We start from the raw sequence: 16,578 nt of genomic DNA on the forward strand, positions 1-16,578 counted from the left end.
TAGGCTGCAACCCTATGCATAGGTTCCTGGGAGCAAGCCCCATTGGCCACAATGAGACCATGCATCAGATTGCATTGTTAAACACATCCAAAGAAGAATGGTCATAAGAACATAAGAAGAGCCCTGCTGGATCAGGCCATAGTCCCATCTAGTCCCGCTTCCTGTATCTCACAGTGGCCCACCAAATGCCCCACAAGACAATAGACATAACCTGCATCCCGGTGCCCTCCCCTGCATCTGGCAATCAGAGGCAGCCTGCCTCTGAAACAAAGAGCTTGCACATACCTACTATGACTTGTAACCCATAATGAACTTTTCCTCCAGAAATTTGTCCAATCCCCTCTTAAAGGCATCCAGGCAAGATGCCATCACTACTTCCTGTGGCAAAGAGTTCCACAAACTAATTACACGCTAGGTAAAGAAATATTTTCTTTTATCTGTCCTAACTCTCCCAACACTCAACTTTCGTGGATATCCCCTGGTTCTGGTGTTATGTGAGAGGGAAAAGAGCATCTCTCTATCCACTTTCTGCCCATCCCGTGCATGATTTTGTATGTCTCAATCATGTCCCCACCCTCAGGCGCCTCTTTTCTAGACTGAAGAGGCCCAAACACTGTAGCCTTTCCTCATAGGGAAAGGGCCCCAGGCCAGTAATCATTTTGGTTGCCCTCTTTTGCACCTTTTCCATCTCCACTATATCCTTTTTGAGATGTGGTGACCAGAACTGGACACAATGCTCCAGGTTTGGCCTTACCATCAATTTATATTTACAACAGCATTACAATATTAGCTGTCTTATTCTCAATGACTTTCCTAATTATCCCAAGCATGGAATTAGCCCTCTTCACTGCCGCCTCACATTGGGTCAACACTTTCATCGAGCTGTCCACAAGGACAAAAAAACCTTTTCATCCCGCTGTCCAAAAGGACCCCAAGATCTCTCTCCTGATCTGTCTCAGACAGCTCAGAACCCATTAGCCTATATGTAAAGTTTTGATTCTTTGCCCCAATGTGCATGACTTTACACTTACATTGAAATGCACCTGCCATTTTGCTGCCCAGACTCCCAGTTTGGAGAGATCCTTCTGGAGCTCCTCACAATCACTTATGGTCTTCACCACTCAGAAAAGTTTGGTGTCCTCTGCAAACTTGGCCACCTCACTGCTTAGCCCTGCCTCCAGGTCATTTATGAACAGATTGAAAAGTACCAGTCCCAGAACAGATCCTTGGGGCACTCTACTTTCCACCTCTCTTCACCATGAAAATTGCCCATTGACACCCACTCTCTGCTTCCTGGACCTCAACCAGTTCCTAATACAGGAGAGGACCTGCCTCTAATTCCCTGACTGTGGAGTTTCCTCGGCAGCCTTTGGTAAGGGACTGTGTCAAACACCTTCTGAAAGTCCAGATATATAATGTCCACAGGTTCTTCATCATCCACATGCCTGTTGGCCCTTTCAAAGAATTCTAAAAGGTTCGTGAGGCAAGACTTACCCTTACAGAAGCCATGCTGATTCTCCCTTAGCAAGGTTTGTTTCTCTATGGGCGCAATTCAAACCCGTGCTGGAGCAGGCAAGCCAGGAGGCTTGCGCTGCATCCAACGCGGGTCACTAGCCAGCAGCGGCTCAGCCAGAGGCAAGGGGAAACTCTTCCCCTTACCCCTGGGTAAGGGCTGTGGGCCCCAATGGGTCTCCTTGGACCTGCGCCACCTCTGGAGGTGGCGCAAGTCCAAAGAGAGTGGAGCAGCTTGAAGCCGCTCCGTTCTCCCCAGGGACAGAGGTTGGGATCCGGCATAACCTCTGGGTCCCAGCCCCACCCCTGGCTCCCTGTGCGCCCGCCCCCGGGGCCACCCATCACCCGCCCTCCCCCCACACAGAAACACCCCCCTCCCGCCTCTTCCCCAACCCCCATGCCTACCTTCGCCGCTTGTGTCAACGCGGGTGCACTGGCACAAGCGGCAGGGAGGAAGCCGCCGCGGAGGCTTCTGCCGGCCTCCATGCATTGGTGCATCTAGATGTGCCAACGCAGCTTCCTCCCACGGAGGTGCAAACCTGCTTTACGGTACATTTGCGACCCTCCCAGGGCTCCTATGCTGGCAGAAGTGCCGGTTAGGATTGCTCCCTATGTGTTTTATGATGTGTTTCATTCCACCATCTTACCTGGAACAGACATTAGGCTAACTGGCCTATAATTACCCAGGTCCTCTCTCCTTCCCTTTTTAAAGATCGGTGTGATCTATGTGATCTTTGTGTAAAGGTCTATCAATACCTATTAGCCATTATTGTGAAATAGAACCTCCATGATCAGGGGCAATGTGCACCTCTACAAACATGGGACAAATAAGACTGTAGGGCTATTACCTACTTTCCTTGCATGCCAGCTTGCCAAAAGCAGCTGGCTGGTCACAGAGAGGAAAAGGATGCAGGACAAGGTCTACATCTGCTGTGGTCCTCCAAGTGTGTTCTTATGTTCTTATCCATGATAGTAAAAAAGAACCTCTGTGTCTGTAGACAGACAGGCAGTGTACCTCTGAATGCCAGTTAAGGAACGGACTAGAAGGTAGAGTCTTTTATGCACTGCTGATGGACCAATTTTCTCTCTTCCACCTGCCCCATACAGGGCAGCAAGGAGCGATTCCATTGGCAGAGCCACAATGTCAAGCAGAGTGGTGTGGATGACATGGTCCTCCTCTCCAAGATCAATGAGGATGCCATCGTGGAGAACCTCAAGAAGCGTTTCATGGATGATTACATCTTTGTATCCTTTTCATTTTCTGATGTTGTCAGCGGGGGAAACATTCAAAAATCTGGACCAAGCCCCCTTCATATACTGTACAATATCTTGTCAATCTATAGAACAGGACTGTAAGGTACATCTATGTTGCTTCTAGGGCAAGCTTTGTATACAACATTACAGGGATAGTGTGTTGTGTGCCAATCAGATTTCAGAGCATGGAAACACAGTGGGACTGATGCTGGAGATGGAAAAGAATTGAATGGCATGCCCTTCAGTGTGAGTGTATCATTGCCCAGAGAAAACAACAAAAAGTCTTCAAGCAGTCACTTTACTAAAGCAAGTCTGCAGTAGATTTTCCCCATACAATTGGGCTGTGGAAATTTAACCCCAAGCCAAATGGTTGGTTTTTTTGGTTTACTTTTTTGTAGAAAATAAGGATAGAATAAAATTTCATCTATTGCTTGAACAAACTATACACCCAGCCACACCCACAAAAGAGATAAAGTCAATCTCTTGAAAAAAAAATTTTAAACTACTAAGTATTGCAGTAATTAAACCTCATCCTTTTCCCCACCTTCTCCTAGCAAAAGCCCTCCCAGCTCTGCAACTGACAGGCATGACAGGAATACTAAGAGCAATACTCTCTCTCTTCTCTCTCTCTCTCTCTCTCTCAGGAACACCTTCTTTGCTAGCAATGTAGATTGAATCTTTTTGCAGGCTGGCTGCTAACTTACTGACCTTGGAAACATGAATTTGACCCATCACCTTATCTTTGTAAACTTGGCACAAACCCTCTGAGGCTTAGAAATGCAAACTCCTTGGTGTACATATGTAAGCTAATTGTCTGTTGGGGTTAATCACTGATGATAGGACAAGTAACACTTTTCAGGGTCACTCTGGGTGCAAGTGCAACAGCAAAAGCAGTACAGAGGCCTTCGGTATCCATAGAGCAGTGTTTCTCAAACTGTGGGTCAGGACCCACTAGGTGGGTTGGGTTGCAAGCCAATTTCAGGTGGGTCCCCATTCGTTTCAATATTTTATCTTTAATATAGTAGACTTGATGCGCCCATGGTATGTGCCTGCACTTGGGGAAATGTACTTTTAATAAGCTACTATGTATATTCTTTTAACAATGACAGTCAATGGTCGTTACTCCTGAGTATGTATGTATTTATTGTTACGGTCAAAGACCAGCAAAAACAAACACATAATACTGCCCTACAGCAGGCAGAATTTAAAATGTCAACACTAAAATACATACAACATTAAAATGCAACATTAAAATACAATAAAATAGCCATCATACTATTATGAACAAATAAGAAGGAGTAGCTATTAAAATTTCCTCTCATTATTAATAATGCCAGTTCGGGTTTTGTAAGCAGCAGCCAAAAAACTTACAATCAGTCTTGTAAGCTGAGAATTAGCACCTGAAAGAAGTTTCTTGGCCATTTCTGTTTGTGACAAGCCCAAGGATTTTCTGCTCAGGGGAATAATAAACTTAGCTCGGATCCCCTGATAAAATGGGCAACAGAACATGACATGCTCAAGTATCTCAACCTCCCCTGAACCACAGGGACACAGTCTTTCGGAATGGGGATCTTTCTAAAACAGCCCTCAACAAATGCCAAAGGAAGAGCTCTCCACCTAGCTAGGAAGAAAGCTCTCCTCTGCCCAGGAAGCTCTAACAGTGAAAGATAAGTGGCCAAGGCAGCTATATACCTTGTGTTATATAAGGCAAGAAAATCTGGAGATCTGCTGACATCCTCTTGTCGTTCGATGTTGCTCAGTCTGTTTTATAGTCACTCTTGCCTGAATCAAATCCATTTCCAGAACAATCTCTGGTGAAAACCCCAAGTGTCTCAGCTTCGTGTGTACTGCCTTGAGCCAGGTAGATTGAAAATTATCAATTAAAACCAAAGATGTTAGGCCTTGGGTGTTAAAATTTAGATTGAGCCACAAATAAATGGATGCTAAGGCAATCCTGGCATCGACCTTTAACAGGCCAGAACAGGCCCACTCCTGGGCAAGAGTGGGTAGGATTGCAGCCTAGGATGGTTAAAAATTTTCCTGCTTGATGATGTCACTTCCGGTCACGACATCACTTCCGGTGGATCATGACAGATTCTCATTCTAAAAAGTGGATCCCGGTGCTAAATGTGTGAGAACCACTGCATAGAGCAGGGGTCTCCAAACTTTTTAGCCAGAGGGCCACATCAAATATTTGGCATGGTGCTGAGGGCCAGAAAAAACATTTAAATAAATAAATTAGAGATGGAACTTAGATGAGTGAATAAATGAATGAATGGGCTCATTCATTCAACCTCTCTGGCCCTCAGAACACCTTCCAGACACAACCAGAGAACAGCTCTGGTCCTGTTCAGTTGAGTGGGCCAGAGGCTTTCAGGGGACAAGAGCCTGGCTGTGGGCCAGATAGATGCTAAGGACAGAGGTAAGGATAGGATTGGGCTCTTAGCCCCTTTATCTCCTGCCCCTGAATTCAGGACAGCAAGGTCAGGACAAGGCTAGACAGCGAAGAAAAAAAGAACATTTTTGGTTTTATGAACCAAACATTTACAAAATGATGACCCATACGAAGAGAGATATATTCAGCACAGGGAGGGTTCTTCTCATGATCTTCAGTTTTGGGAAGACACTTTTTTTTAAACTGATGCTGTAATCCCAACTGCAGTTGTGTCTGATAGACTTGTCAAGTTGTCTCTCTTTTTGCAGATAGCTGCAATGGTAACAAGCTGACAGCTGCACATTAATAGCATCATTCTCTGAACATGTCACTAGACCTTGTATGCTTCCGTTGAGATGTTCTTTGTGGTTTGTGGCAAGGTGCGTCTTCCTTTTTCCTCTGACTTCATCCTTTCCAAATTTGGAAGTCCTGTCTAAGTGCTGAATTCTTATGCCATCCTGAATCAGTTTCAGGAGTCCACCCCCCCCCCTAATTTTCTTTTTATGCCCATTTCCCAAGCTTGAGGCTGAAACCTGACACAACACAAAAGACCCATGAATGAGATCCCTTATTATTTCCTGAAATATTAAAGTCAGCTCTGCAGCGACAGCCTCCTTAGCTATAGTTTTTAGAAGGCTACAAGGAGGAGGCATGGAGGTTTGTCTAAAATTCAGGGAGTGGGGCTTGTGGATTTCATTAAGGGCCTCCTTAACCTTTTCCCTTGGTTTAGGCATTGCACAAGGGGCCTGATTCAGATTAAGGGCATACTGATGGGGGAGTTTAACTTGTTCTCCTCATGCAGTTTTCCTGATTGAAATCACACACATGACCAGCTATGGGATGGCTATTTGGCCTGCAGGCTACCCCTATGTTTAGCAGAGTATTAAAGCCATATCAGGTAGGTGTGGGGGTGTGTGTGTTTAAGACAGCACCATGTAGGGTTCTTGCGCAGAGTGACCAGATACAATGGAGGACACTGTGCTTATACATTTAACCACTGTATAGAAGAGGGAATTTTGGCAGGTGCAGCTTTCTAAACCCTTTCATGTAGAGCTGATCCTGCAAAAATACCCTCTTCTATACAGTGGTTAAAGTATACCTTTATACTTTGTATACCTTGCGTGGGAGTTCTATGAATAAAGGGCAGCCTGAGCCAGAGAGAAACGGTCTTAAGGTGGTGCTGTGTAGATGTTCTGGGTGGGAGTTCTAAGGGTAAGGAGCACCAAGGCAGAATGGGCTGAGTTTGCAAAACACTCCAAGAGAGTGCCAGAGCTGAAGGAATACAAGTCAGGAACTGATTGGAAAATAAAGGCAGAAAGACAGGATGGGCAAAGTTGAGAGGCCAAGACAAAGCAATTGGAGTGCTGAGTCCAAAAAGTGAGGTGGGATCATGTTCCTCCTTCAGGGCCAGCTGGATTACCCACTGGCCCTGTTCCTGTGCTTTTAAAGACAGAGTAGCAAAGCAAAACTGAGCATGAGAATGCATTGCTTGCGCTGTTGTGTACCAAGGATGGTGAAAATATTTCTTTTACCACACTGCACAGGTCATTTGTGAGACTGACAGTCTTGCATAGTTATATTTTGAGTTCAGAGGAAATTGAACTCCAATGGAGTTGCCTTTCTCAGATCTCTCTGACTCTTTTGCTTTATGGAGGAGAAAAAAAACCACATACACACACAGACACAGCATGCAAACCAGAAACTCCTCTTCCCTTAACAAAATTATTAAAAGAAACCCTTGTGTGTGTGTTTTTCCTCTCCTGTTGCTGTGTAAATACTTCTGTATTTGTGCACCAGTGAACATGAGTTCCCTTCACCCATATTTTTGCAAAAGCCCTAGCAGCTGCACTTTACCCATCCAGGCATGATAGGCATATGCCTATCCAGGCACAGCCTCATTTCTTCAAACAAGAGAGGGTTAGGTGATGATGTCTGACTCACCCTGGAACAATGGAAATTTCTTAACAAGCTGGTTCCTGCTGACTGGGCAAAGAGGCATCTTTTCAAGTGGTGTCTGTGCAGGCCTTCCATCAGTGTCCTCTTATATTTAGCAGGGGAAGAGCAACTGCCCCTCTCCACCCCACAAGGCATCTTTTCCACTGACTGTTCTGCTGTCTCTTCTGCATCTCTTTTTCAGATTGTGAGCCCTTTTGGGACAGGGAACCACGGACTGACATTTTGGTACACAACCACTTTAGGAACTACTTAGATGAAAAGTGGCATATAAATATTATTATCATTATACAGTATTACCAACCACAAGTGCAAAGTTGGGGTGTGTATGATTTGTTTGGTTTGTTTTTTGTTTGTTTGTTTTTTTGCAACATGTAAGAGTTCCCCCCAAATCTGAAGAATCTACTTGGGCAGTAGATGTCCAGTTTTGAGATGTATGTATGTGAGTGCGTGTGCATTTTCATCTTTAGAGTCTATGCATGCATTTCAGCCAAGAGAAACAAATGTGACTGTTCTCTGGACCTTAACAAGCCTGGCTCAGACTTATATTGGACCAGTCCTCATTTCCGTCAACCCCTTCAAGCAAATGCCCTACTTCACAGACCGGGAAGTTGAGCTGTACCAAGGAGCGGTAAGGAAAGCTTGAGTGGGTAGGTGAGGTGGGACAGGAAAAACTTGGGGGGTGGATGATTCATTTTTGAACACATTAGTCAACACATTGATCTAGCTTGGTGTAGTCTGCGCTGACATGCAGCATCTTTCTAGGGTGACAGACAAGGGTCTTTCCTAGCCCTACCTACAGATGCTGCCAGAGGTTGAACCTGGGACCTTCTGCATACAAGACCAGCAGTCTCTCACTGAGCTACAGCGTTAGCCTAAGCCACAGAGGGGCCTTGCCCAGTCCTACTACCTCCTAGCTGGAGATGGCAGGAAATGAATGTGCAAAGCATGCTTTACTACTGAATTATGAGCCCTATGCAAGGAGTTGCCATTTTATTGAGTCAGGTTATTCTTCTGTCTAGCCCAGTATTGTTTCCACTGGTGGATAGCCATCTCCAGGCTTTCAGAAGGGGAGAGGGTCTTTCTTAGTCCTACCTGGAGATACTTCTAGGGACTGAATCCGGGACTCTGAATGCAAAACAGTTGCTCTCCCACAAAGCCATGGCCCCATGCCCAAGCTGTAGGAATGAACTCCTCATTTCAGCCTTATTGTGAACGTTGTTCTTTTCTGGGATGGCAGGCGGGTGGGGAAAATGTCTCATAACTGCAGGTCTGTGTGTGTATGCCACAGCTTGGAAGCAACACTCAGAAAAAGTGCAGAATACGTCAGGACGTGTAGAATTTGGATTCTGAGACTTTCTTTCCTTTTTCAAAAACCATTTCCAGACCTCATGACTGCCTAGGTGTGCTTGAGTGTGCATGCACTCTGTCCAAGCTTCCATGTATGCGACAATGTTGCAGGAACCCAGAAAGCTACGAAGTGTGACAGGTGGTGCAGTATTCAGCTCCTTGAAAAACATTAGCTATTGAGTGTTGGGAGAGTTAGAACAGACAAGAGAAAATATTTCTTTACTCGGCGTGTGGTTGGTCTGTGGAACTCCTTGCCACAGGATGTGGTGACGGCATCTGGCCAGGACGCCTTTAAAAGGGGATTGGACAAGTTTCTGGAGGAAAAATCCATTATGGTGTATAAGCCATGATGTGTATGCGCAACCTCCTGATTTTAGAAATGGGCTATGTCAGAAGGCCAGATGAAAGGGAGGGCACCAGGATGAGGTCTCTTGTTATCTGGTGTGCTCCCTGGGGCATTTGGTGGGCCGCTGTGAAATACAGGAAGCTGGATTAGATGGGCCTATGGCCAGATCCAGTGGGGCTGTTCTTATGTTCTTATGTTTAAAAAAAAATAAAGAACAAATTTCTAATCCTCATGATGTACAGAGACACTCAAAAATATTTTAGGCAACGGTTGAGATGTTGGAAATCAGAGGAGTGGCTGAATAACTTTTTCTTGTCATTTGGAAGAGGGGGGAAAGCTCCTTGCTTTCTTGCACGGTCCTGTGACTAGTGAAATTGAAATAAATTATGCAAATCCGCACAAATTACAAAACAAATTCTGCCAGATAAGAACAGTGATGCCCATTTGCAACCTCTATTCAGTCATTCAGAATTTCAACTTTATTTTGTTCTAGCCTGATTATATGCCACTGGTTGCGTTCTAGGCTCAGTATGAAAATCCACCCCACATCTATGCGCTGACAGACAACATGTACCGCAACATGCTCATTGATGGTGAAAACCAGTGTGTCATCATCAGGTAAACTGGAATTTAGTTCTAAACAGCTGGGAGGGCTGCAGAGGAGGGCGTGAGAGGACAACCCTGGACATAACCTCCAACAGTTCACTGGTGAAAACAAAAACATGCCCATATATACGAGTGTACATACATGTTTGATCAGGTCAGAACAGAGCCCTACCTACATGTTATATGTAACATCTAGAGGGGCTAAGACCTGAAGGACTTCTGTACACACCTTCCAGCTTTAGAACAACCCTGTGAAGTAGCAAAGCAGTGTCAAGAACGGACAAAAACAGCTGACATTTCTGACATCCCCCCCCCCCCCCCCACAAATCAAAATAGGAACAGGCCTTGGTAAGTTGGAGCATGCTCCTTTGAGGGCTGCCCCATTTAGGAAAATGAGGACAAAAAGCTATTCCTTTTTTTCATCCTAACTTCTGAAGTCTGCTATGCAGATAAGAAAATCCTGGTCCCATCCCTGCCCTGAACCAATCATAGCAAAATTGAAGAACTGAAGACTAACCGTGCACTCTCTCTCTCTCTCTCTCTCTCTCTCTCTCTCTCTGTGACATGCATGGATGCACACACACCCCTGTGCACCACACACACCCACTCTGCCTCTCTCTTTAGTAGGAGAGATGTCATCTTCTCTAGGTAAAGAGGGCAGTTGGAGTGTATAAAAGCCCAAAGGTTAATAGGAGTTTGAATGATCCCACTGTTATTCTGAGATGCAGGCATTTGCCTCTTGAACTGTAGTCCTTTAATCTAAGATAGTGCAAAACTTACTGAAGCACAACAAACATAAAGAGGGAAGTTGCCCCATATCCTGCCACCAAATCTGTTGCAATGATCTCATCAAGAAACAAAACCTTTGAAAAGCGAACCAAGTTTGGATTTGGGGTTGCATGGGGTGGCCATTTTCTTCTTTTTCTCCTGGAACTTCCACAAGGCAAAACTGTAGCAACAGTCTCTGTGCTGCTGCTTCTAGACAGCAAAGGCCCTAGTCATCCTCCCTGTTGTGAGCTGCAGAACTTCTGTTAGGGGGAAAACAGGAGGAAGGCATAAATGTCACTTTGAGTTTCTAGCAAGTTAATAGTTGGGATTTGTCTGTGGATGTTTTGGCAATGGGAGCGAATGATTCAGAGAGGGTCTCCTGATAGCCAGGTCTCTCTCTGTATTTTTTTTTTTTTGAATGAGATACCCACCAGCAACTGCAGAAGTTGCTATTTCCTTGACTCAGGCCCTCCTAAATTACTTATTATCCCTATCTTCTGTCTCTGCCTTTGGGGGATGGCTTGTTGAAATGGCGCTGCTAGCCTTGCCATTCTTCGAGGTTCAACCTCCTTCCCAAAATCTCTAGACATGAACTAGTTGCACCTCTCGGAAACAGATATGTAAATCTGTGCAAGCAGAGAAGCACTAAGGTATCATGTGGTGCCCTGCCTGCCATTTGACATGTGCTGCAGCTGCTGTAGTCTGTTTCAAACAGTTGGTAGCATAGTGTAGGACAGTGGTTCTCAAACTTTTAAGCACCGGGACCCACTTTTTCCAATGACACTCTTTCGGGACCCACCTAGGTTTACCAGACCTTTAAAAAAGGAGATCTAGAAAGAAATAATGTCTTGTTTGTTTGTTTGTAAAAGATAACCAGAAAAAGACCCTCAAACATTTATCTCCCTATATTTACACATGCTTGCAAACTGCAGGAGCAGTTACCCTCTTTACAGGGTATTTAGCAGCTGCAGTATCTGATTTTTAAATAGCATCAGGGATTGAGGTAATTAGTTATCTGATCATCCATCACCCGTTGGCAACCCACCAAAAAATCAGGTCAGGACCCACCAGTAGGTTTCAACCCACAGTTTGGGAACCACTGGTCTAGGATGTTGATTGTTTTTGTAGTCCCGTCCCCTCCCCCCAAACTCAGACTCACTGTCTGAGTTTCTGAATCAGTAAGGAATATGGCTATTGCAGAATAAATGGAAAGAAGTTTGGTTCCATTCTTTACTGAAAATCGTGGGCTGCCATATAACAAAGCATTCACCTTATTTCGGGTAAACGTGTTATAAAATTGAAAAGGAAAACAAAACGACTTCTGTACAATTACAAGGAAAAATCATGTGCTCTCTGAAAGAGAAGACTGCAAATATAGCATCTGGTTTCAGGAAGAGGAGGTAGCAAAGGAGAAAGATTCATCAAGGGAACAGAAGACATGGCGAGCTCCTTCTCCTGCTTCCTGCTGCCTTCAGATGAACCAGAATGTTCTAGAATGCCCTGCATCTGTCTGTCTTTGATGTGAACCTCTAAAGGCGGAGGCCCTTTCACACTAGACAGCGGCACCAAAAATAGCTTTACATCCCTGACTCCCTGCTTTGTATATTCATCCTGTTTCACAGTTTTGTGGTGCTTTGTTTCTAGTGGCGAGAGCGGAGCTGGGAAAACAGTGGCAGCAAAATACATCATGGGCTACATTTCCAAAGTGTCAGGGGGTGGAGGAAAAGTGCAGGTACGTCTTGCTGGCAAAGTGCCTGTTTCCTCACCTTCTTCCCTAACGCTTCTCAATTTCAGCTGATTATGTCATTCTTCTGATGCTCAAGAAAGGTAGAAACTGATAGCGTCAGAGCAGGAGTGCCCAAACCCTGGCCCCACTTGTGGCCCTCGAGGACTCCCAATGTGGCCCTCAGGGAGCTCCCAGTCCCCAATGAACCTCTGGGCCTCCAGAGATTTGTTGGAGCCCACACTGGCTCGACGCAACTGCTTTCAGGGTGAGGGTGACTGTTTGACCTCTTGTGTGAGCTGTGGGATGAGGGGTCCCTCCACTGCTTGCTGTTTCACGTCTGTGATGCAACAGTGGCAGCGAAGGAAAGGCCGGCCTTGCTTTGTGCCAGGCCTTTCATAGGACTTGAATTATTGCAAGACCTTCATTCATTCCTATAAGTTCATCTTTAATATATTCATTTATGTAAACTTATGTAAATTCATTCAAATTTTAAATGTAAATTAATTCTTTTTTTCACTGGCCCCCGTCACAGTGTCAGAAAGATGATGTGGCCCTCCTGCCAAAAACTTTGAACACCCCTGCATCAGAGTATGAAACTAGTAGTCTCCAAAGGGTTGACTTTGAAAAGTCATCAGTACGTTGTTGTGAGTGCAACTTAACTCATTTCACAGTTATAGTCTAATAAAAATAAAAATAATTTAAAAGTATGAAAAAGCCATCTAGTCCAGTATCCTGTCTCCAACAGGGACCAGCCAGAGACCTCTAGGAAGCCCACAAGTAAGGGCTGAAGAAGCCATCCCTGTTGTTTGTCTCCCTAGTTTCTAATATTCACAAGTATATATAAACCTCTGTATATGGAGGTTCCATTTAACTTCATGTGGTTTTCTGAAAATCAGAGATATTGTAAAACAAATGAGAGCTTTCAGAAGCAAGATTCAGGGTTACCAGTGAAATAAAGCTCTCAGACCTTGTCGGAGCAAGACGGAGTACCCCAATCCACATTGTCCTGATGTAATTCCACCTGGCTGCATTTTGCTAACATACCTGGGGCTCCCTTCATTTCAGCATGTCAAAGACATCATTCTCCAGTCCAACCCGCTGCTAGAAGCTTTCGGCAATGCCAAGACAGTCAGGAACAACAACTCCAGCCGATTTGTAAGTCTTTGCAGAGTAGTCTTAAGGTTCACATTTTGGGAACAGATTCTCACATCCTCCCAGGTTTTTTTGCTGAAAAGAGAGCACTTTTAAAATTATTTTTAGATTTAGATGCTGCTTTTTACCTGCAGGGCCCCAACACAGCTAATAATGTAGTTAAAAGGATCTGTGAAAATATGCCAAGGACCATAAATCACAGCGAACAATGGAGTCCTAGTTCAGTTCATGCTGACGTCCTCTTGTACCAAAGAGATCTTAAGTAGCTATCTGAAGGCTGGGAGAGTTGAGATCATCCAAACTTCATGGGGGGGAAGGAATACTAAACCTGGGGCTGAGAGGGCCCTACCATATGCCACCTGAACCTCTCCTTTGCACAGGAGCTACCAGGATGTACATTCCCAATTCCTCCATTGTAAAGATTTTGGCTACCAAAAGGCCTTGTGGAGGCCAGCTTTACTACCTGCCTGCCTGATTCCCTGTATCACACACCAGGGGAAATACTTTGAGATCCAGTTCAGTCGGGGAGGTGAACCGGATGGAGGGAAGATCTCCAACTTCCTACTGGAAAAATCCCGGGTGGTGAGCCAGAACGAAAGTGAGAGGAACTTCCACATCTATTACCAGGTAATGGAACTCGTGCCACAGGTAGCATGATTATGAGAGTGGTTGTGTGAGGGAGTTGCATGGATAAGAGCATGACATATGCCACTATGCACTGACTCCATGGCAGGCACCCACAGTAGGTGCTGTTGAGCATTTTCCAAGGTCTAGTGGCTGTCAAAGGTTTCCATACCAATTCCCAGGCACTCTCATGGAGTGCTGCCATCGTCATCACTAGCTTACACACGTAGGCAATGATCTCTCAGTCATGTAGCTAGGAACCTTGATTAGGAGTGAGCACATTTCCCTCGTTCAGTTTTGTTATTGTTCCAGATGTTCACCCTGTGCTTAATTCCACTTCTCCTTAATTCTAATTTAACTAGGAAAATTTATAATTTCAGAACTGGAGCAGGCACAATTTACCTCAGCTTTCAGTTCCTTCAGTCAGCGGCAGTTCTAGCCACTGTGGTGCCTGGAATGCCACCTTGAGGGGTGCAGCCCCCATCTGGAGGTACTGCCCCCCCCATGCCCACTGCCTCCCCTAGAGGCGTTCTGAGGGCCAGAGAGACACATGAGGCCTTCCCAGCCCTCAAAGGCCTTTTAAGTCCTCTGAGGGCCTTTAAGAAAGGACCAAATACCAGAAGTGGTTTAAAGACCCTTTGGAAGCCTAAGAAGGGCTTTTGGGAGCTGGGAAGTCCACGCACAGCCTTTCCAGCCTTCAGTATACCGCCAGGTGGGAGGCAGTGGGTGTGGGAGGCGGCAAATGCTGTCCCTACCCCTCTACTGCCCAGGAACACATGTTCCCCTGGACCCCTCCCAGGTATGCCACTGCCTTCAGTTCATTTGTATCTTCACCTCCCGATGTCACACATATGTGCTGGATTACTGATAAAATACTGTTTTTTAAAAAAAGCAATCCTAATGTGACTGCACATCTTTTTTGGTGGCGTTTTACCAATGTGCACATACTTTCCTGCACATCAGTAAAACACCACACAAAAAGAGTCTTGATACTTGTGCAATCGTATCAGGATTGCTTTTTTACAGCAGTTTATGCAATATATATATATATATATATATATATATATATATATATATATATAGTGAACTTTTAGTTGAAAAGCGGTATATAAATACTGTTACTACTACTACTACTACTACTACTACTACTACTAATAATAATAATAATAATAATAATAATAATAATAATATAAACAGATAGGTAGCTTAAGGGGAGAGACACAAAGGAAGTGCTCATAGACAGTGCTGTATATAAAATTTGGAAATGTAAAAACAGAGCGGCAGAGGAGTCTGAATGCATTGGTTCCACTTCAAAAACAAGGTCATATCACTGTGAACTCCAAAATTCAGGGAGTAATTCAGCAGAGGAAAACGTTTAGAGCCACCCCTATTTCGGGTGCATCAAGGGGCCTGCCTCTTACCTTGTTGTGTAGTTTTCTTTCCTTCTGCTTTCCCTTCTTAACAGCTTATTGAAGGTGGTTCACCAGATCAGAAACATAATCTGGGGATTATGACCCCAGAATATTACTATTATCTGAATCAGTCGGAAACATACAAAGTCGATGGGACTGATGACCGGAGTGACTTCCACGAAACCATGGTGAGCAATCATAGTTGACTGTGAGAACAAACAGGCTTTGCTCCTAAAATTCATGTCTCAGTACATTTTCCCTCTGTCTCTCTCTCTCTCTCTTCTGGGCGGTGCCCCCAGAATGCCATGGACGTGATTGGCATCACAGGTCAAGACAAGCAAATTGTCCTACAGATCATTGCTGGCATCCTTCATCTGGGCAACATTGGTTTCCAGGAACAGGGCAACTACGCCCAGGTGGAGAGTCCAGATTGTGAGTCATCCTGGTGGGCTAATCTAAACATGAATAATATTCCTTCCCCAAATATAGTGGCCACTTAGACTTTGCATTTGCCAAAATGAGCCCTTCAGCTCATAAACCCATACAGAGAGCCCTGGAGATTGGGTAGCCACTTACCTTGGAGTCGACCTAACTGCTCTAACAAGGTCTTTGTGAGATTACCCCATATACACCACTCATCTTCTTGGGGAAATGGCAGGTTGCGTGCAAATGTTATTGATAAGAACCTCCACAATGTCCAACCTCCCACCATTCCGTCTGGACCCCAATTGTTCCTCTTTCCCCTTTTCCACTCCAGTGCTCGCTTTTCCTGCTTACCTCTTGGGGATTGACGGGAATCGCCTTAAAGAGAAGCTCACCAGCAGGAAGATGGACAGCAAATGGGGTGGCCGGACAGAGTCTATCAATGTGACCCTCAATGTAGAGCAAGCTTCCTATACCCGCGACGCCCTTGCCAAGGGTCTGTATTCTCGTGTCTTTGACTTCCTTGTAGAGGTGAGTGACCTTGTTCTGTTCTAGGCCCCCTTTTGGGGGGTATATGATGTGTCTTTCAGGAGAATGTGGGAGAAGCGGACAGTCTGTTTATCAAGTCCAGCTCCAGGTCCAGAGAGCCAGGATGGTGTAGTGGTTTGGAAGACCTGGAAAATCTAGGTTCAAATTCCCACTTAGCCATGAAGTTTCCTGGGTGACCTTGGGTCATTCACTGTCTCTCTAACCCTACCTCACAGGGCTGTTGTGAGGACAAAAGGAGAGGAGGATCCATAAACACCACCCACCACATTTTCAATAAAAATGTGAAAAATTCCATGGTCATGTGAATGCCAACCCTGAATGGGGCATACTTTAGGGATAGTAGTGCAGCAAGCCTGATGGGGGGCACGCCTTGTGCCTCCATGGGGGGGGGGGCTGCACTGTGCTTTCTGCCTGAGTATTCAGAGCAGAGAGCAGATGGGCCATCCCAAATGCCCCATGTCCATTTGGC

The 16,578-nt window shown here is 45.2% G+C and overlaps 1 protein-coding gene across 1 annotated transcript in view; it reads left to right on the forward strand.

Annotated features, from left to right (window-relative positions):
• MYO1F (myosin IF) overlaps nucleotides 1-16,578 on the forward strand; it is a 44,453-nt gene that overhangs the window by 8,289 nt on the left and 19,586 nt on the right. Inside the window, exons 2-10 of the mRNA XM_066635709.1 lie at nucleotides 2,620-2,757; nucleotides 7,695-7,784; nucleotides 9,373-9,467; nucleotides 11,868-11,955; nucleotides 13,015-13,104; nucleotides 13,597-13,728; nucleotides 15,191-15,325; nucleotides 15,437-15,569; nucleotides 15,895-16,091. Coding sequence (XP_066491806.1) covers nucleotides 2,620-2,757; nucleotides 7,695-7,784; nucleotides 9,373-9,467; nucleotides 11,868-11,955; nucleotides 13,015-13,104; nucleotides 13,597-13,728; nucleotides 15,191-15,325; nucleotides 15,437-15,569; nucleotides 15,895-16,091 — 1,098 coding nt within the window. The remainder of the gene's footprint in view (nucleotides 1-2,619; nucleotides 2,758-7,694; nucleotides 7,785-9,372; nucleotides 9,468-11,867; nucleotides 11,956-13,014; nucleotides 13,105-13,596; nucleotides 13,729-15,190; nucleotides 15,326-15,436; nucleotides 15,570-15,894; nucleotides 16,092-16,578) is intronic.

This window comes from Tiliqua scincoides, chromosome 8 (assembly GCF_035046505.1).
Source record: "Tiliqua scincoides isolate rTilSci1 chromosome 8, rTilSci1.hap2, whole genome shotgun sequence".
Classification (NCBI taxonomy): Eukaryota; Metazoa; Chordata; class Lepidosauria; order Squamata; family Scincidae; genus Tiliqua; species Tiliqua scincoides.